This window comes from Corvus hawaiiensis, chromosome Z (genome assembly GCF_020740725.1).
Source record: "Corvus hawaiiensis isolate bCorHaw1 chromosome Z, bCorHaw1.pri.cur, whole genome shotgun sequence".
NCBI classification, from domain to species: domain Eukaryota; kingdom Metazoa; phylum Chordata; class Aves; order Passeriformes; family Corvidae; genus Corvus; species Corvus hawaiiensis.
In genome coordinates this window covers 16,073,504-16,100,187 of record NC_063255.1, presented here as the reverse complement: position 1 = coordinate 16,100,187, position 26,684 = coordinate 16,073,504, and the positions used below count along the sequence as shown (strand labels likewise).

At 50.4% G+C, this 26,684-nt stretch overlaps 1 protein-coding gene across 8 annotated transcripts in view; it reads left to right on the top strand.

The window, feature by feature from the left end:
* CNTFR (ciliary neurotrophic factor receptor) overlaps nt 1-26,684 on the top strand; it is a 202,181-nt gene that overhangs the window by 45,570 nt on the left and 129,927 nt on the right. For 4 of the 8 annotated variants that reach the window (XM_048291996.1, XM_048292000.1, XM_048291997.1 and 1 more), the window contains one exon: nt 8,134-8,238. The exons of 2 other annotated variants lie outside the window; for them this stretch is intronic. In XM_048291996.1, coding sequence (XP_048147953.1) covers nt 8,134-8,238 — 105 coding nt within the window. Of the gene's footprint in view, nt 1-6,622; nt 6,663-8,133; nt 8,246-26,684 lie in introns of those variants that run through there. 2 more of the 8 variants (XM_048292003.1, XM_048292002.1) reach the window with 2 other exon arrangements.

Below are 26,684 nucleotides of genomic sequence, written 5' to 3'. Positions count from 1 at the left end.
GTTCTTCCCTACCTAGGTGCCAGACTTGGGATCTGTGTGGGTGATGTCCTATGCCTCCCCACGAATGTGTCCTTCAGGAGGGATTGCTCCAGAGCCCACTTGCAGCTCCCAGCAGTGTATGTTTGCATCCTGGCTGGCTCTCACTGCTGACAGCCCAAGGACCCTCGGTGCAGCAGGAAGGGTCCCAATGGGCTGGGGTAGAGATACCCCAAAAACATCTGTGTAGGGAAGGCAGCTCCAGCTGCAAGTCTGGAGGGGATTAAATCCAGGAGAGGCCATAAACCCTCTTTGCTGTTAAGAGGCTCTTGGTGACTTGTTACAACTCTGCATATTGGAGATGCTGTTTGCACAGTCCCCAACTCATCCCAGCCTGGGGGTGCCCCTGAGGCCCCAAATACACCTTTTTCATGCCCTGCAGCAACATTGTCAGGCATTTGACAGGTAGAAAGTGATCCCTATGGAGTGGTATCAGTACTTGAGCTTTCCTTCACCTCCCCTTGCACCCCAGCCAGCCCAGGAGGGAGCTGGGGGGGACACCCATCAGTGATGACAGGGCTGTGCCATCTGTGGAGGGTCTGGTACCAGTGGAGAGCCAGCTGTGGGCTGCAAAGGGTTAAAGAGACATTGACAGTAAACAGGAAGAGAGGACAAAGCAAGTCTGCTGTAATTATGTAGCATTTATTATTAATACGCTGGAATTGCTGGAAGCAGCCTCTGTAATGTGAATACTGATACAGAGGTTCAGAAGACAATTTAGCTCATCTGTCTGTTTATTAGTTCCCTCAGCTCTGGCAGGCAGTGAACTAGAGCCTTGTTTGCCACTGCCTTGTTGCAGTCCCTCCTTCTGCCCCTGAAATCTTTGCTGTTGCCATAAAGAAACCTGGTTTTCCTCATCCTCTGGCCGGGCACTGCAGCAAGGTGTGGCATGATCCTGGATATCCAAGCAGGTTTTAATCCTTGACCTGAGCCTACCTGTTTGCCAGGCATGGCCCAAAGCATGGCACTGGGCTGGGCAGAGCCATTGCCTTTCTGAGGGCAGCACAGCCACAGCCGATGCTGGAGAAGGATGTCCCAGCTCCCAGGGAACAGGGCTGTACATCCTTGGGGCCGCAGCAAGACCACATGGCATGGGCTGCTGCAGGTTGGGGCCCACAGTTCATAATGAGGTTGTAATGAAGTGACAGGGCAGAAGAGCTTTAGGAAGCTGCCTGAGAAGTAATTGGGAAGCTGGCTAGGAAATAATTAAAGGCTGCTGGGGTGGAGAGAGCAAGAAGAAGTTAAACCATCTGCCAGGGGTTGCAACAAGTTTCCTTTTTCTTCTGTGGCTTGCTAGGATTTGTCATTCTTGCTTCTGTCCAAGTTTCTGAGCTCCAGCCTGAGATTTTTCTGCATATCCCAAGCATATAGGACATCCATTCCCTTATGTATTATACAGTAGTTTAAAGAGGATTAAGACAATAGCTAATCTAAATGATGAATGATGTAGATTGCTCAGCCTCTGAGCCATCAGGGTTTTTCTTGCACACAGATTAGTCAGCTCAGTAGCTAAATATTGGGGCAAACAGTATAAATCCATACACATAAGCCTCTCTGGCTTGAATAGATAGAAAGATTTCGAAATGGGCTCCGACACTGCTCTGTGTCTTGTCACGGCGTCTGTGGCTGCCTCGCTGACACAACGGATGGGGAAGGAGGCTCAGTGGCTGCTAGTGCACAGCCCAGGTGGCTAAGGAAATACAGCATCCAGTGCTGCTCGGTCGATGCTGCTTTCAGATATGGATGGTGGCAGGAGAGGGAAGGGATCGATGCTGCTCACCTCCCCGCCGCTGGAGACGGCTGCGTGCTGTTTGAGCCAGGGGAGGCTGATTCCGTCTCGGGGAGAGCAGCCTGCAGAGGGACAACATGAGCTGGTGTGGCTGGTACCTGCCCTCTATCCTAGCATCAGTGCCAGGATGGTGCTGGCAGCCCCCAGGGAGTGTGACCTGTAGGAGAGAGCTTGTACTAGTGCTGGACTGACAGCAGGTTTTTCTTAAGCTCTGAAGCAGAAGGATTTAAATCTTTTATTTATATGTCTGGTCGAGTCTGTCAGAGTTGTGTCAAATATTTTTGACAAGCAAAAATGCCATTTGCTTCAGCTTAATGAAAAATGATTTTTATTTTTCACCCCCCCAGGAGCTAAAGGAATTGTAGTTTCAATTGCAGACCCAAAAGCTCCTCAGGAAAAAAAAAAAAAAAACAACACATCACAAAACAAAACCTAAAACCTTCTGATCGTTGTGAGAGTTGGCTGTTAAAAGAGGCTCTGGGTTGATGTTTTGGGTCTGTGTAAAATGAGGGTCTGGAGAGCATTCAATCATATGGTATCTCCTTTTATGAAGCTTTCTGGGCATATTATTCTAATGTCGTTTAATGGCACTGATTTCTTCATCTTAACCAAGTGGGTCTTTTCCAGTCCCACATCATTTTAATTTGTTCTCCTTCTGAAAAGTATGAGAGCTGGGATTGGCTTTATTTGGCACTGAAGAAGAGCTGTGTTGGTGGTTGTCTCACCCCTCCTGGTGGGGATGCATCTGGCTGTCTAAGGCTGAGGGTTGTGTTGAGGTAAAGCTTGCATCAGGACCAGCACTTGTCAGAAGACCTGTTCTCGAATTTTCCCTGCTCCTCTGGAAATCATTTGTTTTCTGTTGTTTAGTAGGAAGCAGCGTGGACATTATGGCCTGGCCAACACAGTGTGTCTAGCCTGAGGTCCTGTGGCTAAGGCCTGCCTCCTCCTTCTCCCCAGGCTGAAAAGCCTTGGTGTGCTTGGAATGCCCTGATGCAGAAGATGCTTTGTTCCCCCCTTCACCTGTGCCTCTTGTTGTCTCACTCTTCCCTTTCTGTGAGGACCAGAGCTGTGTGTGGTGACCAAGTGACAGCCACGTAGTGGACTTGTACAGTGACAACATGGTCTGGTTTGGGACAGAGGAGTGCTGGACCCTGTGGCATAGGTCATCTACACCTCATGACATGGGTACAAGCTCTGCTCAGGAGTGCAGGGTGGATCTGTGTCTGGATTTTATCTGGTCTCTTCATTGAGTGAGATCTGGGTTAAGATTCAGTCTGGGTCATGGCTGACTGTGGAGAAGCTCTGGGTGCCACAGCTGGAACTGCACACTGATCCCTCTGGCTGGCTGGGTAGTGTGGGCAGAGACACAGGACACTGCAGGCTCGGGGAAAAGGTCATGTGTCCCCCACACCCTCTTCCCCCTTCCTTCCTGAGTTTCAGGCAAGGCTTGCTTTGTCTATGCCATCCTCTTTAGGCACAGATGTCCCTTCTCCAGTGCTTGGTAAGAGAGACCCTTTCTTGGGTGCCAGCTGGGAGGAGGCTAGGGCAGTGGGACAAGCTGACAAACACTGATCCTCCTGAGCTGAAGTGTTTGTCTGTGCATCCTGACTCAGGATCATGCTGTCACAGCCCAGTTCCCTGCCTTGTGTTGCTTCCCCTGGGAGCTGTCAGGAGGCTGCTGGAGCCATGCGGTAACACGGGTCTCAGGGAGGCAAGCAAGGTCAGATGTCTGCTCAGAAATGAGATTGGCAATGATGCCACCGGTGCTGACAAATGGCCTGTCATTAATCTCTGACTCATGGCAGTGGAGAGGGCAGCAGTGGAAGAAACCCATGAGGTCACTGGCAGCCTCTCTCCCTGGGGACCTGCACACAACTTCCACCCTAAACCTTTCTGCATGGGGTGGGCGTATCCCCAGGGATGGGAGGGGGTTCTTTTCCTACACCTGCCCTGAGTGTTGGTGTTTGTGTGCAAGTGCATGGCACCGCTCCAGACGAGCTCCAGTCAAGCCCCTAAGCACCTGGGAACTGGCACAATCCCCCATGTGGGGACTGGATTTTGGCTTGTGGCATAACTCTGGCTCAGCACCGGAGGCAGCAGGATGAAGGTTGAAACAGAGCTTGTGTTATCAGCATGTTGCAATACCGTTGTGGTACACGAGGTGCTGTGCTGCTGGGAGATGTTGCAGGGAGCTGGGGGAGACCAGATTGGGATGCTCAAATCCTGGCTGTGCTCTCTCTCCCATGCTGGGGCATTGCCTGGGGCTGCGTCTGCAGCCTGCTCAGCCCTCTTGCAGAGCAGCCTTCCCTCCCCTCCTGCTCTCTGAGTCTCTTCCCATGCTTTTTATAGAAAGGATGTCTTTCATCAGGTGCAAAATACACCTTGGAGGTTGTAGTCAAAATAGACAGGACTTTCTGTGGTAGTGGATGCTGGTGGAGATGCTGCACTCCCTGCTCAGCCATGCTGGTGAGCTGCACAGGACTGAGCTGCCTTTCGGGGCAGCTGTTGGTGCTACAAGTACAATCTTTGCATACGTGCAGGGAACAGGTGACTTTCTCCTCTGGGTTGTTTGGGGGTTGTTTCAGTCTCTTTTAGGAAGAAAGGAGACATGGTTATTCCACTCCTGACTCACTCCAGGTGGTTGAACCTCTCATCTAGCACTGAGGGAGTGGAGGCAGGGGCTACAGTGTAGGATTGGGATTGGGATTTCTGTGCCTGGAAGGGCAGAGGAGAAGAGTGCACTGATGGGCATGAGGAGGTGCTGATTTTGGAGAGTGAGGGCTGCCACCACCCCAGGCTGCTGCAGCAGTGGCACAGCCTGAGCTGTGCCTTCAGGACCTTCCCCCTCTGCCTCTGCTGAGCTACAGTTTCATTTTTCACATTTCTTCCATCCCCTCTTAACTGGAAGAAGTCCTAAATAAAGTTGCTGTCACTTTTATTTATGGGCACAGAGGAAGACATGGACAAAAAGCCTGTGTGCTCCTGACAGCTACAAAGCATCCGGCTGTTTTTCCTCGCTCGCCTCAGCGAGACAATTGATCTGGGCACAGGCAAGCACCCTCCCCAGGTGCATGGGGCTCCCAAGTGCCCCTGCCCAGGGCACTCCATGAGGATGGATGGGAGGGGGCTCTGCATCCTGGGTCCTGGCTCTCAGCTGTCACAAAGCCAGGCTTGTCTGGGAACACCTGCCCTAAAATCCTGGACCCCTGAAAATACAGATGCATGAACATGCCTGCCTTAAGAATCCACCACAGGCTTCTTGTCTCCATCTTGATTGGTTCCAGTGAGGTCAACTTTTTTTAATAACTCCTGGACTTCGGCAGGGAAAACTATTTCCTTCAGGAAATAATATAATTAAGGCTGCCTGACACTTCTGATTATAAGCCCCTGTCTTCAGTTGCTTGAAACTATGCCAGCCTTTAACCATTTGGACTGAAACTTCACATGTCTGTGCCTCCGGCTGAATTTTTTTGGAAAATTTTAGCAAAGAGTTTTAAGCTGCCTTCAGAACAGTGTTGGGGTGTGGAGGGGAAGGCATTAGTTTATCCACAGTTAAAAATAAAATTTAAAAAAAAAACAAACAACCAGCAGAAAAATTCTTGCATTTGTGCTGAAGAAATTCCAGTGTCTTTGTGCTGTGAGACTGGGCCTGATAGTTTTGGGGAAGGTTTTGAGCCAGGCGTCAGGGATCTGCTTCCTGCTGACGCCACAAAAATCCACCTTCCCCACGCCAAGTCGCGAGGCTCTGAACTGTGCGGGTGCATGTGTGGGTCTGTCACACACAGCGTGTGCAGGGAGCTCCCCACAGCCCGAACTGCGCTGCCTCGAGCACACAGCACTGCAAAACCTGTGCCCCCCAGCTCATGCACGGGATGCCTTGCTGCTGGGAAATGTCGGGCCCCTTCTGCTGGTGCAAGTAAAATCCATGGATCCACGATCAACGTAGCCCCAGCTTGTGTTGGAGAGAAAGATTTTTTGGCAAATGCTGTGTGTTTGGAATTTTTTTTCTTTTAAGCAAGTGGTTCAGTGGGTTCCACTAGCCCTTGCTGTGCCATGCAGATGCATCATGTGGGACATGCAAGTATGCCATGGGTGCTGGGCTTCCTCCAGGATTTTGCAAGGACCCATTTAAAAAGTTAGTGCTTTTGCAGGCAGGTTCCTCTTAAGTCAGCTTGTTGCTACAGAAATGGCCAAAACAGGAGTATTTCAGTGGGGCAGCCCAGACTGGCCCTATAAAGCAAGTGTCACATTGATGAAGTGCCCTGACCATGGCATTGCTGAGAGCTCAAGTCCTGGTGATGCAGGGTCAGCTCAGCAGTGATGCAAGCCCTCCTACAGGGACCTGACCCAGGACTTGTCCCTGCTCTGTGGCTGATGACATTTGCTCCTTATGTGAGCCCACCTGAGCCATGATGAAGACTGTCCCTTGATTATGGGGAAGCACACATCTTCCCTCTGGCTCAGCAATAACTGATGCCCCAAATCAGGTCCTTCAGCTGTTGACCTGGTTTGGACATGCCGAGTTCCTCCAAAACCCAGTTTGACCTCAATTTGGAGTACTCAAAAAGCAAGGTGTGCTTTGACTTCCATGTGGAAAGCTAGGCTGCTAGACCTGTGGCAGGGCTGGCTTATCTGATCAGCACAGGGCACAGAGGTGGCAGGGGATGACAGTCCTTTTGCACAGGTTTCAGAGATGTCTCTCAGAAAAGGCACTGGGATTTTGCACTTTGTACCCATCATAATGCACTCCCTCCCTGAGGTTACTCAGGGCTAAGCCCAGTCTCTCTTCTCAGGTCCCCGCCAAGCTGGAATTAGAGCCCAGGAGGGTCTCTGGCAGGTAATGACAAACGAGCCTCATCTCTTGCTGTAGCCTGGTCTCCTTTGTTCCACTTCATCTGTGGGTAGGGAAAAAACCCAACACCTGCAACCAAAAACATTTCAAAAAAACAACCAAAGATTTACATTGGCATTGCAGAGTGAGAGGAGGCTTGGTGGGGAGCAGCCCTCTCCCCTCCTTGCCAGTCACTCCTCAGCTCTGGGGTGCTTGGCAGAGCAGCTTTTGAGTGATGGGGTATTGCGGGTGCTGGGCTTGGGGCAGCTGGAGTTAAATTTCTTGGTGGCTGACACCTGACAAGCATGATAAATTGTGGCACACCGTGGCTGCCGGCATGACAAACAGTCCACTTCCCTCCTTGTAAACTCTGGGAAGATTTTGTAATTATTTCCAAGCACTTTGCAAATGAGGGTTTCGCCATCAGGCGCCCAGTGGAGTTTCAGGGGGGGACATTTATTTATTTAGGTTTTGTAGCCAGGCAGGGGGTAGATAGGGGTTGTAGTTTGGGTTTCCATAGCATCCTCCCATTGGCTTCCCCAGGCTTTGCATGAGGTCCTGGGAGGAACTCTGGCAAAGCTCATCAGCTGAGGGTTGGGTGCTAATTAAAGCCGGTGGTGTTCCAGACTTGGAGTCACTGTCACCCTTGGGAAAGAATCTCTGCAGGAGTGACTCCCAGACTTTGTCTTGCCAGTGGATTTTGGCTCCTATTTTTGATTTTTAATAATGCAGAGCCATAAGACATTTTTTTTTCTTCCTCTTCAAAGCATTTAAAAAGAAGCAGGGGGAGCAACACAACCTCAGCCACAAGAGCTGGATAATGAGCACAGATCTTGACTGATAATTGTTTGTCTAACACAAAAAGCGTATTTCCTGCTGTAAGGGAGGGTACCACTGGTTACACTAATGCCTGTGACTCCATCTCACCAGGCAGCATGTCAGATGTAGCACAGAAAGTCCTCCTCCTCTTTCCAGTCCTTGGTGTCTGTGCTGCAAAGCCGTACAGGCATGCTTTCCTCTTCACACTCCCAGGTTCAGCCGGAGTGGCCTCTCCCTGCACCGTTTAACACGTGTGTGAGGCTTTTCAGGATTAGGGCTCAGGCAGCACAAGACCTTGTGGGCGAATGCCTTGGTGCTGGGCTGACAGTGTGGTGCTGCTGTGCTGTTCTGTCTGGGGAGCATTGCTGTCTGTCTTTAAAGAAGATCAGAGATGCCCCAAGCTGCAGGGTTTTTTTTCCCCCTCTCCCATTTCATGTCTCTGAATCGAAATAATTAAGCAAATACGTGCTTTGGGGCTGGACTGTGACGCTCTTGTGGGAGGGCTCTTATTCTAACTAGCTTCGTGTTTGCACCGGTTACCCCCAGCTGTCAGGGCTGGGAAACAGATGCTCTCCCACCTTGGTTGTTTCCTGAACGTGAAGCAGTGGCAGAGCTTCACCAGGTAACCTGACAGGTTGTCTCTTCTGTTTTGTTGAAGAAAATCCCAGATCTGAGCGGTGAGGATTGGTCAAGCAGCCAGAAGAATCCCCCAGACGTTTATGAGAAATTGGGGACGCCCCAAGGACTCTCGACTGGTGGAGAGGTAAGAGGTGGGTTAAAAATCTTGCTCACCCAACTTGTCCTGAGTTGGTGTGCTCTCTGGGACTGCAGGACATGTCTTCTGGCGAGGATGGTGTTTATTGAGGTGTGACAAAAGGCTGCTCCTGGCTCTGGCTTGTGAGCAGCCTTTTGGCTGTTGTGTAAAGAGGGCAGATGCTGAGAGCGGTTATTTAGGATGTGGAGGGGCAGGTGTGGATGAACAGCCTGGAAAATGCCTGTGTTACGGGCTGCCCATGAACAACTTCTCCATAAAGAGCTCTCCCAGTTGAAAGCCCTTTGGGCAACTCAGAGATCCACAGTCTAACCACAGTAGCAGGGGTTCTGTGTCGTGGCTGAGCCACTCTGGAGCAGGTAAGTGTCACCCAGCCCAGCTTTGTGGTGGGAGGTGAGGTGTCACCTCTTGCAGACAAGCACAGCTTGGAGCTCTCAGGTCTGCTTGATGGTTTTTTTGCTCTCCTGCCCTGGCAGGCTGCAGCATCAGAGATGAGGTGCATGGGCTTTGCTTGAAAAGGAGTGCATCCCCCTAGGAGACCCCCACCAGCAGCAGCTGTGGGCAAGAGGCTGCCCCACCTCTGACACCTGTTGCATGTGCTCAGTATGGGGCTGTGGTAACACAGTGCCGTTTGAGGAGGGGTTTGGGATCATGTTCTCCGAGCCATGGTGGAGCAGGGAAGGGGCCTCGGGATAGAGCTGCCACACTCAGGGATGCAGACCCTGCAGAGCTGTGCTGGGGAAGCCCAGTGCTTGCTGGTGCTGTGCTGAGAAATTAAAATGATGAATTAAAATTTAACAAGTCTCTAAATGCCAGACAAGGACATCTTAAGTGGGAATTGTCACTGTTTGACTGGTGCAGCCTCTCACTTAGCTAAAACTGCATGGCTTTAATTATGTTGATCCTAGAAAGCAATAGCTTACACCAAAGAGGAGAAACTGTTGGCCAAAATAGCATGAATGATGAATTTTCCTGGTGCAGCTCCCCTGCCCTCTACCCCTGCATCATTCTTCCCAGAGTTGTTTTGCAGCCCCTTTAACCCTGGATAAGCAGAGTCCTTTATACTTTGAGCCACAAGCAAGGACAGAAATGCTCCCTGTGTGCACAGGTGATTGTTTGCCCTGGAGGTAAAAGGTCAGGGGTAAGGAACCCAGTGGTGGGCAACACCTGATGGAGTCACAATGGGGAGTGGGATGGGGTCTGGCATGCAGAGATGCTCTGCAGTAGCAAAACCCTGCCGTTGGCATTGGTCCTTGGTGGCATCCGTGGAGTGGCATGGAACAAGGACTCCTTCCCTCCCCATCCTCGAGGTAGATCAGCCTACCCATGGGACTCCTTGCAGCTCTGCAAATAGAGCAGCTCGAGCAGGGTACGTTGCTAATAATACCAATTACTGTTACATGCTGGCTACAAGGTACACTGGCAGTAATGGGATCCCCGGGGGGATGAAATGAAAGCGATATAATATGGTGAGATAAATTAGCATTGTAAAATTAGCCATGGGTCTAGTCAGGGATCTGACAAATGTGTCGCAGCTTTGGTACAAGCACTGAGCGCTGCTGAATTGGATTTAGTGGCCCAGAGCAGAGCAGATGGGAGCAAGGGAAAAAAGGGTTTGAGGGGTCCCCATACACACGTGCTACCAGTTAATGCTGCTTGTTTCTTCCCCGGATTTGTGGAATGATACATCCCCTGATGCCTGCTTGTGCGTGGCAGTGGAGGAGTAAGAGCCCAGCCCAGATGATGTGCTGCTAGAGGAGCTTGAGCCTGGCAGAGAGGTGGGAAGAGGTTGGAGAAGCATCAGCAGGCTGGTATTCCTGCCAGCGTTGGTGCGTCAGCTGCCGATCCCTGCCCTGCATCACTGGCTTCCTCTCCCAAAGGGTTTGGTGGGACGTGTGGCAGGCGTTTGCACAAGTTTTAGCTGTGTAGGAAGGGTAGAAAGCTGGTTTCTGCTTCCTGTGTTGCAGGCTGACCTGTTTTCCCATGCCTGGATGGGCTCTGGGGCAGAAGGATGTCTGGAGCTGGGCATCCCACAGCCCGGGGACTTCTTCCTGTTGACCAACGGTGTACAGCCAACTCTTTCCAATCCAGATGCACACTTTATTCTTCACCCTCTGGGGCAGAGGGTGGAAGCCAGGAAATGGGGGTTTGTGCTTTATGGAGGCTGGGAAATGAATGTGGCCAGTTGCAGTGGGATCCACTTTCTGGTGGCTCATTAGGACAGGCTCCACCACAGGGATGTGAGCACTCCTGCCCATGAGAGGACAAGAACCTCTCATGGATTTGTAGATGTGGGATAACTGCACATTTAATGGCTGACATATTACATGGGATCTGGGGAGAGGCAGATGTGATTCAGGTCTGGTTTGATAAGGCATGCTACGTGACTCACCATAATAAAAAAGGGAGAAAAAAATCCTGAATATGCTTTGTAGTGCCCTGCAGTGGAGCTGAGGGGGCCAGAGGCATGCCAAAGGGGACTGTGCAAGGCATCTCCCAAGTCATGTCATGATGGTGCAAGAGGAATGGTGGGCACATGGCAGATGTGTCTGCAGGAGGGAACCAACTTCTCCCGTCCCTGGGGATGAGTTGGTAGAGGTCAGGCCGCTGCAGTTCTGCAGCAGCACCAGCTTGAGAAACAAATCCCAAGGGATTGTCTCAGCACTGCTGGGAGAATCCCCAGAGACTTGAGCCAGTTTGTGTGCTGAGCCTGTGCAGACAGGCCTAAGGAGACAAGCTACACTTTGTGGGAAGTCAGCCTGGCCACTGCCAGTGGTCCCTGTGTCCTCCTGCTGCCCTCCTGCTGCCCGCAGGGCACAAGGTGCAGTGGTGACACACTTCAGGTATATCAGAACCCAACCAGCCCCATGGGGCTGAGCTGTCCTGGCAAAACCAAGTGTTGAGCTGCAGCAGTGGAGGGAGTCCCTTCCCTCGACTTTCCAGCTGGAGAAGCAGCAGGACATCAAACCAGTGGCTGGAGTGCCAGTAGCAGCACAAATAGAAATACAGCTTCTCAGCTTCTTGTGCAGCTATGATATATCTTGTTTCTATTGACTTTCTTAAACCTCTAAAATACAAATACATTGTAGATTGATCTACAGATCTGCAAAAAAGCAGCTTTTCTTTTTTTTTTTTTTTTTTAAGCCTAAAGCAATATTCTGCCTGCTCCTTGTGGTTGGCTCTGAACAGACACATGTTCTCTTGTCCTATTTGATGCTGGCATGCTGCCACAGTGGTAGGAAGTTTAGTAATACTTGAGCTGGATCGATTCAAGCCCATTATCTGTGCTGCCTGGGACTTGGTAGTGAAGGGGAAGAAAATATCCTCCCCAAACACATCAAAGCCCTGTGATAAGGACACACAGTTGAGCTCTATTTATAGATGGACAGATGTCATGCCAAAGCTCCACTGCTGTCACTCGATAATGCAGTTTTTGTTTAACAGTGTTTGGATCTGAAGGTGTCTGAGGTGTGTCCCCTCCAGGCACAGCCCCAAGCAGTACAGCTTCTAGGTGGGCTTTGTCCTTCCTCCAGGTAGGGACCTAATCTTTAGATAGTAAGAATGAAGTGGCTGAGAGGTCTTTTCCTGGAGTTGGTGACTCAGATAAGGTCAACAGTCCCTCATCTTGTTCTTGCATCTGCATAGACCTACAGAGCCCTTGGAGCTTCAAAGCAGAACTGCCACATCAAAACAGTGTGGCTGTTGAGCTGAGGGTTCATGGCTTAAGCATGGGCATCCTCCATCTCCTGGGATACCTTGTTCTGTCACAATAGTTATGAATTTGGGAATGGGAGAAGGGCAGAGGCTTCATTCTTGCTTAGCCTTGAGTGTTGTTGTTAGAGGTGCTATGCTGGTTTTCTCTTGGTTCTGACTGTAGAAAAAGGAGGGAAAAGCATCTCCTAGCATCCAGTGGGAACCTTTCAGCTGTGCCCACTGCCACTTACCTTCTTGCTATGGGCTGCTGCGAAAAGCCTGGCTCAGTCTCCTCAACAGCTTCCCCAGACATTTCAGTGGCCATGGCTGAATTTTCTTTAGTTAATTAACACTGGGACTCCTTTCAGGGGTCCAAAACTAAGGGCAATGTCTTGATGTGGTTCAAGTGCTGCGTGATGTGCTGCCTGCTGCTGATCCCTTTGTGGCTTGGGCAGGCAGCTGGCAGGACCTGTGCTGGCACAGAGTGAGTGTTCCTATGTCCAAGCCCAGCACCAAACCACAGCAATGAGCTGGAGAGTTTCACAGTAAGTGCTTCTTTTGAGGCCTCTGTGAATTGTGGCTCCAAGAGGGAAGTTGTCAACCATGGGCAGGTTTGGGGACCAAGACCTGACTTTTTTAATTGATGTAACACATTGCTTTGATCAGGTGCAGGATAGGTGCGTGATGGATCCTGGCTGTGTGCCATTCCCAAGGCTGGGAGAAAGGAGCTTTCTCTTCCTCAGGGTGTCCATAATGTGTTTGCCTGCACGGCTCCTGCGCAGCCCTCCAAGCACCATTTGCTCTCCGCTTGGTTTTAGTCTGTCTCCAGGGTGCTGCTCAGTTCTGCTCGTATATTCCTCTGATGAGTGGGCAAGACAGGAAGCAAATACCTTTGCTACAAAACCACATATGGGCTTTCAGTGGGTGATGACACTTTACCAAGTTATCTGTCTAGCGAATGCACTTTCCCTCCTGCTTGTTTATATTCACAGGAGTGTTGCTTAGCTGCTCAGGTGAGCCACAGATGTCAAGAAAGATGTCGGTGTCAGGAGAAGGCTTTAATGCAAGTCTCCCTGCTGTTCCATGTGACAGATGGTGGATGAGACCCCAATGTGCCAAGAACCAGGGGAGAATGAGTGGGACACTCTGCTGGGTCTGGCACAGCAGCTGGGGTTGGGAGAGTGCTGCAGTAGTGCTGGAGGTGACATTTTACAGCTGGCCCAGGATGCTGCTCTACAGTGCGACCAAGATGATAATTCAGTGGAGGAGGGGTCTGATGGAGGCAAGCTGTGTATTCCAGTTCAAAGAAATAACCATCAGCAAGAAGGGCTGAACTCCTCTAAAGCCATTTCAGAGGGTGTCAGAGATGCTGTGGGTCTCATGGCTCCTGCACAGCCTTGGCAGTGGATGCCTGGTACTCTGCACAGTAAAGCAGGAAACCGTGGGGCCACAAACATGAGGTGCATTTGCCTGGGGTGGGACCTGCCCCACTGAATCCTGGCTCTGAGCCATGGGGAACTATTTTCAGCCTGGTGGAGGGCATAGGTGTGTAAAGTGGGCACCTGCTGCACGAGATGGAAGGGAAAATTCCAGACCTACTTCCTTGTAGTCCCCCTTAATGCCCAGGGAGAGTGCTTGGAATTGGGAATCTACTGGAGGAGCTGTTCAGCTGTGATGCAGATGGACAGGATCCCACATCTAGGTGGGAAGAGGACGGAGGGGCTCAGCTGCACACACCTGGATCCCTTCTATGGCCATGGCATTCCCAGGGTTGTGTGCTCAGCACCAGTGAGGCTGTTCAAAGAGGAGGTAGACAGCACTCCTTAGCAATGTTTAATGTATTATTTCCCCCTTTAAGATTACCCTTTTCAAGTCCTGGATAGCTCCAGGAAGCCTCCACTGAGGCTTATGTCTCCAGGGCAATTTACAGCACACACCAGTCCCTCAGCACTCATTATAGCCCCCAATGAGGACACCTCAGCACTGCCCTTCAGTAAGATCACATATTACTGGCTCTTTTTTCTTCCTCTTGCCCCAAATCGTTGCACTTTACATCTAAAAGGAGGGGCATGCAGGTGGGGAGCAGCACAGTTTATGGATCAGAGATTTATATGCTGCTGCGATGCTGTATTTTTTCCCCACAGTGACACTTTATTGCCACAAATTACCAAACAGGCAAGGTTATGTGAGTGACAGCAGGCAGAGCTGTAAAGGACAGGAACAAACGGCAGCAGGAAAAGTACCCAGAGGAGAGGGGGAGGTCTGGCAGAAATAAAAGAAGGCGGGACAAGCATCAGAAATCAGTTTGCCTTACAGTGGGATATGTGGGTGAAACCTGGGAATCAGTATGCCATGGTACATGGGCATGACATGGGGTTCGGAGAGCAGCTGGTGGTCTGGGTTGGGATTCTGTAAATCCCGGGTTTTTAAATTCCTTTTTCCCCCCCCTCTCCCCTCCTGACCTAAATTGCCAGGTCCTTCTGCAGGCTGCTTTTTTTTCTTTTTTTCCTGTAGAAATTGCAGATTTTTAGTTGTTGAGGTTTTTTTTTCCCTATATTCAGGGTGGTGTCAGCAGTGAGAAGCATCCTTAGAAAGCAAGACTTTATCTTCCTTCCAAGAAACCTTGATCCCTAAAAAAGTCCAGCCCATGGTAGGGGTTCCTGGTAGGAGGCAGTGTGCAGAGGGTTATTAAGAGGTATTCTGCCCTGCAAATGGTTGCTGTATTTCCTTGCTTTATGCTTGTGGAGGGTGCACATATCCCAGGCTTGCCCTTTGGTGGGGCAGGATGGTCACTTACGTCTTTCTGTATTAATACATTCAATATCCTTGATGGTGTGTGGGGGACAAGCACCAGCCCTTGGGCAGAGGAGTGTCCGAGATGTTCTTTGGCTTTGGTTGAGCAACACTGTCTGCGTCCACTCACCCAAGTTAGATCCGCTTAACTTCAAACAAATGTAAAAACCAAGAGGCTGGACTTTGGCAGAGGTATTAAGGGTGCCTTTGAGCTGGGGATGCTACTCAAAGCTGCCAGGGAGCTGTCACTCTATTATTCTTGCAACAAAACACTACTGGAGGAGCTGAGAGCCTCAGAGGCTCCAGAGCCACAGCCAAAATTGCATTTAACTTGCAGAAATGTGCTACAGCCGTGGGGCTCAACACGCCAGCCCCAGGGAGAGTCAGCACTGCCCATGTGCCCAACTCGATGGCAGCACCAAGGGGATTCAGGGGCACCTTTGCACCACAATATGGACCATTGCACAGGGCAATTTGACTTGTCTGTTCCCGTGCTTGTAAAAGATAATTTCCCTTGAATCCCAATGCCACAAGCCAGGTATTGAATCTTGCCTGAAGGGAGCATGTCTAAAGCATGCAGGGCATCACAAACAATAGTAAGCAATCAATAGGCTAAATCCTGAGGTCTCTTACCCAGACTTTGCTGGAGTAAAGGTTGACAAAAGTGCTGAGTAGTTACTCCAGACTTCAGCCCTGAGCTGAGGGCAGAAGTGATTGACTGATTTATTGATGATGCATTTCACTATGAATCTAACCTGTTAGTCACAAATGCTCATTTAAGCATAAATCGTGGTCTCCCGTGAGCAGAGAGCTTCTCCTGCAGCAGAGCTGGGGAGAAAGATTTCAGATGAATGACTTATTTGGTGAAAAGTAGTTTTGGATCAACGCAAATAGCTTGTGTTTCTGTGTTGTGCTTGGGAAATAGCCTCACAGAAAAAAGTGAAAGCCCACTTGTGAAAAAGATGAAGAGCTGGATTCTGACACGATGTTTAGATCTCCTTTCCAACTGGTTTTAGGTTTTCTTCCCAAATCAAAAAGCCAGACAAGTTTCAGAAGATTCCTCTGAAACACTTTTTCCTTGCCCTCTGAAAACCTTTTTCCTTATCCTCTGCAGCAAAACCAGCAACACACAGCACTTCTAAAACCTGGCGCTGACTCTCTGTGATCCCACACCTCATTTATTTTTAGTTGGCCCAGCAGCATGAGGACTCAGGCTCTGGCGGGCATTCATTCAGTGCTGCTGAGCTGTGGTCTGGGATGTGTAAGGCTGCTGGGTTTGCTGCCCTGATGGGGAACTGGGCTTATCCTGCCTGGATGGAGCCTTGGAAGGCTTGGAAGCAGGGTGCAGCAGCCGAGAACACCATATCCCTAGTGAAAGGGTAGGCAAAACATTAGCTGCTCCTGCTGCAAAAGGCTGTGCAAGCCCTTTGGAGGTGTCTGTGGTGTCACCTTCACCCCAGACTCTCAGCAGCTGGGACATGGCTTGCTTGCTCCCCGTTCTCAATTCACCACCTTTTTTTTAATCCCTTAAGCTTAGTAGTTTCTTACTATTCAGGAATAAAACCATGCTACTCTATTGCCTCCATAGCTGGTTTTCCTCCTCATAATGCTGCTTTTTCTTTGTTTTGAGCCTGGCTGCTGCTGGCTACATCTGCTGTGGCTCCCAGAGGCTGTGCTTACTGTGGCAGCACATGGGTGCATCCATGGTGGATGCTGTAGGAAACCTCTCAGACAGATTTGTGCATGTGTATATGCCTCTCTCAGTATTTCCTGTTAATTAATGGGCACTGGAGTCTGTCGTCTGTAACAGCACTCACTGGTGGGTGATAAATTGTTTGTATGACAAGATGGCAGTGAAAGCCGGGTGAGCTGCGGCTGTCGGCACTGGGTTTGGGAGCCAAGGGTGAACGTCAGTCAATATCTGGATGGCAAGAGGGATGGTGAAAAGCCCAGCAGATGATTGCAAGATCCTCGAGGCATCTTGCCTGCTTGTGCTGGAGGAATCCTTGCTGTGGGCTCCAGCAAGAGGGCAACAGTGCTGCACCAGACCCTGTGATTAATTGGCAGACCCCAGCCCCGTTGATGCTTTCTGGTGTGGAGGGAGGAGGAGGAAGGGTCTTGTGCCTTGGTGGCCATCCCCACTCCACAGGGAGGGATGCTGGCTAGAGCTTGTAAGGATACACCTGGAGCAACCTCTCCTGACCCACGCTGGGTTTTGCTGCCTCTCGTACCACAGGAAAGGCACTGTGCCATGACCTGGGATCTCTTCTGCTGCAGTGCTACAGCTTCCAGCAAACCCTGCTTGGTAGCTGGAGTGCCCTGCACTGCTGCCACCACCAGAAATCCCTGACATGCTTTACCTGCTGATGCCAGCATGCTAATAGTGGCACAAGGCTTGGCTAGGCATCTCCATGTGGGACCAGTGCTTGTGGTGACCTTGATGGGCAGCCTTCATGGCAGCAACTGTGTCTACACCGCAGTAACTGGGTTTAAACCACCAGCAGGTGGTGGTTGAGGTGCTCTGTTGCAGAGAGATACGAGGCTTCATGGGTGTGCTGGAGTATGGGGCTGGATGTGATGGATCTGAGCTACTGGTGTTCACAGCGTTCTCAGCCTGGTCAGTTGTAGTCCTGAGCCCAAACTGAGCCCACATTCTGAGCCCTGCATAGGAGACTCATCCTAGGGAAACAGTGCTAGCCCCAGAGTCCAGCCTCCTGGGGAGCAGACGTGGAGTGACATAGCTTCTTGCTGCGTTCCCAATGGGACTGGCTCCTGCTGCAGCCCTCTGGAGCACACCACCTGTGTGCTGTAAAACCGTCTCCGTTCTGGCTGGCATGCTGAAGCTGGGGCTTAATCGCCCATTGTGCTCATTGGGACTCCAGCAGTCAGAGCAGGGATCCTGCTCAGGAGGACAGTGTGGGTCCCCGTGGGATCCGTGCTGCCCTGGGACCTGTTGTGCTTCCCACGGTGCAGGGGGGACAGTCTGGATTTACTGGGAAACAGAATTATCTGCTTCCCCAAGTGGGGAAAACAATAATAATAAAAAAGTGCCTTCCACTAGGTCATGAGCCATTACCTCGAGGGGCCCTTCATCAGCTGATGAATTCTACTTAATAAAATAAATACTGAGAGAAAATGTAATTGGATTTCATTTATTACCCAGTTCCGCCTAGCAGCCCCAGATTATACAAAAGCAATTAGAGAAAGCTCTCCATTAATAGCTATCTTCAAGCCGCCCAATGGGTTCATTCCATCAAACCTTCTGGCTTGTGTAATTTCCTTTCTTGGAGCTTGCTCCTGGCCAGGGGAGGATGTGGGGTGTGCAGCGCCATTGCCAGCAGCCTGTAAACAAAAGCAGCCCTGTCTCTAACATTTGCACAGGCATCGTCTTCCCAAGCATGTGGCTCAGCCAAAGGGTATCCTGGTTTAGGGCGAGAAGCCAGAGCACCTGGGCAGTTTGGCTGCAGCCTAGGGCTTGGTTGTGCCTTCCCTGGGATGAGAGCATCCTTCCTCTGCTTGGCATTGCCACGCGGTGGATCTGACTCTGCTGCTTGGCAGTGGGTGGGTGTTCAGAGTCCATAGGGGCATCGGGTATAACTGTCCACCTGAGGGCCTGGCTGGTTCTTTGGTGCTGATTTTTCCTGTAATGCCATCAGGTTGCATCCCAGCTTCTGTCTCTGGCACCTTGCAGGGACACAGTACAATGCTTCTGCTTCCTTGGGTTTTTTGCTAGGAGCACAAGGCAGGCGTGGGACAGCTTGCTAAAGCTGGGCAGAGGAGGATGTCTCATATTATCTCCCTGAAAGTCTTATGGCAACACAGAGAAGTGTGTTTGAGGACTGTCACAGGGCATGGACAGATGTCTGGCACCTGTTGTCACTGAGGACAATGGCAGGTTAATCTCCAGCAGAGGCTTAACCTCATATCTTGATTCATTATCCCTGTTTACAGTGGTGGATAAGGAAAGACAATTACAGTGGAGATGGCAACTGGGGGGAAAGATGCTGAATGATCCTGGAGGATGATTAGTGAGGAGTGGTCTGTGGTGGAAGTAGAAGGGGATGTGCACATCCCTTGTTTGTGCACATCCCCTGTTTGTGCACATCCCTTGTGTGTGCACATCTCTTGTGTGTGTGGCATGGTGTACAGCTGTGAGAGGCTGCAGTCCTCTCCCTCATTCTTCCAGCACTTGCAGCCCTGGAGGAAAATTGTCTGGCCATGCTGCCTCCTTTTGGGCCAGTCTCATTTTTGAAGGGACCACATTTTTGTTCCACCACAGCAGATGCAGGGCTGGAGGGAGAGAAGGGATGTTAAAGGTTGGTCCCCTTGCATTGTGGAGAAGGAGGGAGGGCTTTAGGGGCCAAAGAGGTTCTTACCTTCTGCCTGTGGGTGACATTGTCTTGTCATCCCAGTTGTCACTCTAGGGAGAAGCCAGCACCCTTTCTCAGCTCAGACAGCCACATCTGTTCCAGCTGATGCTTTGATGGAGTCAGAGTGGCTCATCAAGGATGCACCAGCACCTGTCGTGCTAGGCAACCTGCACTTGGCTCTGGCATCTTTGGTCACTGCTGCTGTGAATACACTCTCTCCCCCACTGCCTCTTGCTGTCCCCTGTCCCAGCTCACTTTTCCTCCCCTCCGTTTCATGCTGTAACATCCCCGGCACAAGGCTGGGGTGAGAGTAACAGCACAGCCAGGAAGGAGCTGATGTTTAGTTTCAGACAAGAAACAACATAAGGCGTAATGCAACCGGAAAGGTGAGGGCAGATGGAGAGGGCCAGCAAGGCTGTGTGGCTCTTCATCTTCATTACAAGGCTGATGTCTGTGGTCTTGTTTCCGTGCTGCTTGCCAGCAAGGGAGGGATGGCTAGTGAGCAGAGATGTGCAGGGAGAGCTTTGCTTGCAGGAGGCGAGGCTGGTCCTACTGGATGGTGAGAAAATCAGAAGGAGATTTACTGGGGGTAGCAAGCATGGGAGTACGGGGGTACAGGAAGATGATGTGATGGAAAACCCAAAAGAGACAAAGGGGGATGCTCTCCTTGATGGGAGATGGCAAATGCCTTGTAAGTGCAAGCTGCCTGCTCACCCTGGGTACTCACTCTGGAGAAAGAAGTGTTTGAGAGCATAGGAGGGGAGTGGTTGATGCTGATATAACTACAGAGGCAGGGGATTAATCGTGACTGGTGAGATGGAAGGTGGTATGGGGGCACCTTGCTCAGGCCAGAGAAGAATTAGAGCATGAGATGGTGAAACTGTGGGTCTGAGAAGAGGGCTGAGGTGTGGAAGAAGGTGGAGACCTTTCCAGCATGGAATGAAGGATGTGCAAAGGTCAGACACGGACAGTTGGACTGCTACTGACTGGCCCTCCCTCCCAGAGCAACAGCTTAACTTTGGCCTGAGGGTTAACCCTGGGCTCAGTTCTGAGATATCAGAGAAAACTCCAAAAGAAGTAAATCCAGCCTCCAAAGAAGAGTGGGGGCTTGAAAACTGCTTTTTCCAAGCCAGCCCACAGTAGTGACCACATGAAACCTTCCTTTTTTACCTCACTGTTTATTTTTAAAAGGGTCTTTTATTTATACTCCCTTTAACATCCCTGCTGTTAAAGCAGCCTTATTAGGATGCTGCCCTTCACCAAGGAACTTTGCTATCGAAAAAGAGCATTAAAGATTCAACAAATAGCTGAGAATTGGGATTGATCCTAACCTCCCATAAATGGGAGTACCTTCCCCATTAATCAGCCTTGGTTTTCACTTACAGGATGATGGCCTCAGTGCTACACTTCTTCAGGACTAAAAGCACGTTAAATATTTATCACAGCTGAGTATTCACTTCCCCCACTATTGCCAACTAAGATCCACTGCTTAAGCCTGCATTGGCTTGACAGGTTGTGTAGTGAGGTGGCATGCCATTAGGAAACCTCTTGTGCCAACATCTCTGCTCATCTGCTGCGCTAAGCACAAAGAGATGGTGGCATCTCTCATCCCAGAGCATGGTCAGCATGGGACTGTGTTATAAAGTCTCTCTGCTGGTATTCTGCATTAGTAAATTAAGCATACTACTAGGGATAAGATGCTTGGGTTTGCTCTTTAGCAGAGGGCTGGATCATCCACACTCCGCCATGTCTCTTTTAAGCTCAAAAATAGCTTTATTTTATCCAAACTGCTCTGTAGGAGCAGCCCTGTACTGAGGCTTTGCCCCATGCAGGATCTTCATTCGCAGTTCAACGTGGGTCTCTTTACATTGCAGTGCCTGGAAACATTTCCCCGTTTACGACCCTGCACTCTCCTATGCTGAAAGGATGGCAGGTATTGGCAGTACTCTCTGCCTTTCGTTAGGATGTTGGGAGAGAGTTCTTACTGCCTTGCGAGGCTTAAAATGATGACAGGGTGTTCAATGATCCAGTTATTGGTCTATACATATGTAGATACATCCTTGCTAATTGTGCCTATAGCATTTCAGGTGTGCCTATAGCATTTCAGGTGTGCCTATAGCATTTCAGAGAGCAGCTATTTTAGGAGCATCTCTGGAAGCTGCCTTTCTATTTTGCTCTCTGATCTTGTGCTGGCTTTTCTTAAAAGATGGCGCTCAACTTTGAGAGTTGCTGATGAACCTCAGAGGTTGGAAAAAGCAGGGGCTGCGCCATACCTGAGGTGCCTTATGGTGCTGCTGAGAGCAACCCCTGACCCACAATGGGAGCAGTTTATCTGCTCAGGAAAAGCTCCCTGCAATGTTGGATGGAGTTTTACTTCTGCACCCGAGCTCCGCGCAGACTTCCCTTGGCCAAGTCCAAGAGCTGAGATTGAGCTGTTGTTGCTGGGTTAGTGCTTTTTTTTTTCTTTTTACATTTTCAACTTGCTGGTTTGGCATCATCATGATGCATCTCCCCGTCTTGGCACCCACCCCCTGCCGCCCCCACCTCCAGTTTGAGTTGCTGATGTGTGCAGCCTTGTTGTAACCGCTTACATGTACGGGCGTACAATGTGTTTCATTATCCTTGTCTCAAACTTGTTTTGCTGCTGTCACGCACCAGAAAAGTTAAACACGTCTGATCAAAGGCATGTAAACACAGCTTCAAAACAAATGCCCTCGAGTCCTGCCAAAAGCACAGAGCTGTCTCCGAGTAAATCACGTCTCGTATTCCCCTGCCTGTGCCTCCTGCTTCTCCGAGCGGGTGTGCGATGCCGCCTGATCTCCGGGAGCCTTGTGGGCTGCTGTTTGCAGCAGGGAAGGATTGCCCACTGGTTGAACAGACTGCAGTGAGGATTTGCCCCAGCGAGGCAGCTGGGAGGAGAGTGGAACCTCAGCCTCAGGGCAGGAGGGAAAAGCTCGCTGCATCCTTGCACATGAGAGGCAGCAAACCCCAGTTGTCTGCAGCTCTGGTGGGTCAAGGGAGAGCAAAGCATGATATGAATTGGCTGAAAATAAAGGTGCCAAGTGTACTTTTTCCAGGTCTATCCTCGTGCTCCAGCTGGTGTATTATCCTGATGCAGTAGATGTGGGACCAGGAGCATCCAAGGCTACTGCTGTCTGTGCTCCCAGGGCATCACTGGCTTTTGGGCTTGGTTTGACGCACAGTCAGCCAATTGCACCATTTGTGGGATGAGAGGGGCCGGGCAAAGGAACTGGAGATGGTTCCAGACCAGGAGATGCTTCTCCTCTGCTCAGTTTCCAGCCCTGGGGGGCAGGGAAGGATGAGGTGAGGTGAGGTGAGGTGAGGTGAGGTGAGGTGAGGTGAGGTGAGGTGAGGTGAGGTGAGGTGAGGTGAGGTGAGGCTTGCACCCCTGGCTCAGGGACTGATGTCACTCGATCTCCCATGAGATTGATAAAAAATAGGGAATTCTCTATAGTGGCAGACAAGTCAGGTTTTCATCTTACTACAGCTTTACAGAGGGCTGGATATGCATCTTAAGCAGGAATGGAAATCTGTGGGTTTTTGCAGCCTCTGAGGGCAGGTGTTTTCAGAAAACACTGGCTCCTTTCAAATCTGCCAGAAACCTATTCACAGCTTGGCTACCAGCACGGCCAGCAAATAGTTTGGGAATTCATGAGCTTGTGAACTGACCCGGACTCTGCAAATGAGTTGCCCAAGGTCTTTGCCAAATGCCTTTGAATAATGGACATGTCAGAACCAGATGGGGTTGCAAATGGCAGGCTATTAGTGCCCGATGCCTGTGCCAAGCAATGCTGCACGTGTGTGCAAGCACGCAGTATGTGCAGGGCTTGTCCTGGGAGCAAGTGGAGTGGCCGAGTTGCTGCAGGTAAGATGATCCAATGGGTCTACTTCAAACCACCTAATTGCATTAACAGGGGTGGTAAAATCTCAGTTGCCCCCCCTCCCCCCCCCACTGCTGCTGGGCAGTCGCAGGCAGGCTGCAAAATGCCCTGCAGGCAGTGGGGACATGGTCAGAGGTTAACGACAGTGTCAGCCTTCATAAATCATCCCTAATGAGACCTGGGAAAACGTTGGGTTGCAGCTCTGATGCATGGCTTGGCTGCACTGTCTCCCCTTTACTTTGTGCTTCTCCTGCAATTTGGTTTCTAGGATCATCCGTGTGAAACCTTTGTGAGGCTGAAGGCGCTGGAGGATTTCCTGCCTGACAAGGAGTCCTGCGCTCTGCTCCTGGCACAGGCACAGGCTGCGGAATAAATAAATAAATTTCCCCTTTTTGTTGTCCCTAAGGACAAGTTCATGTGTCCCTAGGGTGCTAGGAATCTTGGGCTGGAGGGTATTGCCTGTGTCCTCGTGTGGAGGAGCAGCATGCTCTGCGCTTGCTGATGCTGGGTTTGGGAGGCCTCCAAGTGGAACCTGAATCATAAAGACTGGCTGGTCCACTGCTGCCTCTGGGCATCATCCTAGTCAGACAGAGGGCTGCAGGCACCTCTCTCAAGCTTTCCTCTCAGCCCTTCTCACCTGCATTGGCACCCCATTATGGGCATGTCATGAAGTCCAAATGCTTCCTCTGGGAGAATCCTGTGCAGGAAGCAGGTCTCCAAATACGTTTTGCAAGGTGGGAGGATGAAAAAAGGTTATTGATGTCCTCACCAAAGGCTGCCTCTGGGCCTGGCAGTGGTGGGCTGCTCTAGGCTGTGTGTGGTCTCTGCAAAAGCTGCCAGACACCGGCCGGGACACTGGGAGGAGTGAAGCAGGGTACAGTCAATACTCCCTCCGATTTATTATTTATAAAGTACTGTCACAGCCCTGGAAGTGTTGGGACTCTCAGAAAAGCTGTAGGAATGTACTAATTAAAGAACACAATGGGAATGTAAATTGAGAAAGCTCCCCAGGGGGAAGCGGCCCTGGGGGGAGCTAATTTGCCAGTCCCCACTCCTCCCCTGCAAACTGGCTGAGACACTGGAGCAATTAAGGAGGAATTTGAGTGTAAAATATAATCTGGAATTGTGTTTTTGGCTTTTTTTTTTTTTGTAATTGGTTTATTTTTCTCTTGGGTAACCGTGTTACCAATTCCGTAATTGCGACTTTAACCCTCTGTTCTGCTACAATAGGGTTGTTTGTGGGATTTTTTGCAGGGGGTGGTGGTGGCATTGGTCCTTGTTGTTGGAAACAAATTCAGGTGAGTCTGCCAGCACCAAGGTGGCACGTCACCTCCCTGTGTGATGAAGGATATATGGCCCCAGGGCAGGGATAACACCAGCTGATCTGGTAAGAGACAAGCCCTGACTTTGGTATCATAGAACCACAGAATGGTTTTGGTTGGAAAGGATCTTAAAGATCATCCCATTTCAACCCCTCTGCCATGGGCAGGGACACCTTCCACTAGACTATGTTGCTCAGGGCCACATCCAGCCTGGCCTTGAACACTTCCAGAGATGGAACTTCCAAAACTTCAATGAGCAACATATTCCAGGAATAAAGTATGATTGTCAGAGTTGTCTCCTGAAACCCATCCTAAGAATATGGCTTTTTTGATCTGTCTTTCTTCCTGACCATTTTTCTTCTGTGTGGCCTGGCTTACTCCTTTCTCCTGTTTTCACTCATCTTGCTCTCCTTGGGAAATACAAGTATTTTGTGTCATTGGAGCGGTGGCCAGTAGTGTGGGCTCAGGGTAGTGGCTGTGACTTATTTCTCTTTTCCTGTCAGCTTCTGTTACACAGTCCAGGGTGAGAAGACAAACAGAGAGATTGTCACAGATGGGAGTGAAGTAAACACATGCTGAGGTTATGGTGGTCAGCAAGGGGTGGCCCTCAGCTCATGTGCTGCTTGGTGTCGGGTTCATGGGTCAGCTGTCTCCCTGTGGTCAGGTTTGCAGTTGAGCAAAGGGTTTGTGTTCTTGGGATTTGGGTTTTTTTCTTTCCTTTATCTTTATCACACACTTCAGTGTGCTGTTTAGTGGAGGATCTTCAAAGCTGTAAAAGAGCTTTGAGAAGAAAAACTGGTGTGATTGTAGCTGCAGTTATTTGTGATGGCTTGGTTGTTCAATCATTTTAAGATGGTGTTCTCAGGCAGGCAACAACTAGTGTGTTGCAGGGTCCTCCTCCCTCTCTCATTTTTATCCTTCTGATTAGCTTGAATATTTATTACATTTTATCAATAGGCATTAGTTGCCTGAGGTTTCATCCATTGCTAGCTACCGTTTGCAAGGGTTTGAGAGCTCTCAAAGCCAAGACATTGGAAAACATCATAGATGTAGATTCATGTGATAATGAGAGCCCTCAGAGAAGTAAGATTTTGTCTGGCTGTGGGGGCTGACGTGCTCTGGATAAGCTAATGCTTTGTGATAGAACAGCATCCCTGGTCCTAACCCTGAAAAGCCTGAATTCAGCCTCACATGAGGGTTGCAGAGCATCCCCCTTTCTCCCAGGGATATTGGGAAGGGAAGCCCCCATCCACACAGCCTGCTGCAGCTGGTGGTTTCTGCTGCCACCAGACCAGGCTCCATCCCCAGGGTCAAGCCACAATACCCCATGACCTCCTTGCTGTGGCTGCTCCTGGACAGCCTGGTGACTCTTCATCTCCTCTGCCCACGTGGATCCAATAGCTGCATGCAGTGAAAAGTCACACCGAGCTTGGGAGCCTGGGGAGAGTCCCTTCCCAGCTGGGGCTGGACCAGCTTCTCCCTGCCCAGGACAGGAGGGTCATCTGGTGGAGCTGCCACTGTGGTCCACATCTCCCACCATGGGCCACATCTGCCACTGGCCAGAAATGGGCCCTGGGGTTTCAGCATTGTTCAGAAGATCGCAGCCAGGATCCGGAGCAATCCCAGCCGTTTTCCTCTAAGCCTGCCCATATTTATTGCCATTTGTTCTGGTTTATTTTTCCAAAAATAAAAGTTGGTTGAAGTAGCACAAAAGCTGGGGAGGAAACAGGCTGAAGGAGCCTGAGGAAATAAAGATTTAGAGACTGTGCTGTTCGCTCCCCCCCCCCGCCCCCCACTACCCCTCACCCCCATGTCTGAAAAATCCATGGAAATGTGGAATTCAAAACCCTTTCACCTTTTTTTTTACTGTAGGGCCTACAGACTCCATCTATTACAGCAGGTAGTCCAGTGAGGCAAAACAGGAGAAAAGTAGTATTTTCCCTATTTGAAGGTGGGAAAGGTAGGGCTGGGAAGCTGTGGTGGAGGCAGGAGCATGGCCCATACCTCTCCAATCACTGGCTGTCCCTTTCTCTACTGCCTCTGCAGCACCAGTGATGGTCTTTTAGAGACCATGCTGGGACCTGCTGATACTCAGGATTGCATTTAGGTTCCAAAATGGCATTTTCCAATGTGACCTCTGACCCGCCTGTGCTGGGGTATCCAATTCTCTGCAGAGCTGGTGCTGATCACTCTCCCTTCCTCCCTCTCTCGCCATCTGAAGTTAGTTTCCTCTGGAAGACAGGGGTCAGGAATACTCGGGTGCTGACGGATCAGTATGTGCTTTCCTGGATCGGGGCCTTGCATTCCTCTTGCCCGTCCAACTGGATGCGTGATCCCTCCTGGCCTTGCAGCGCTGG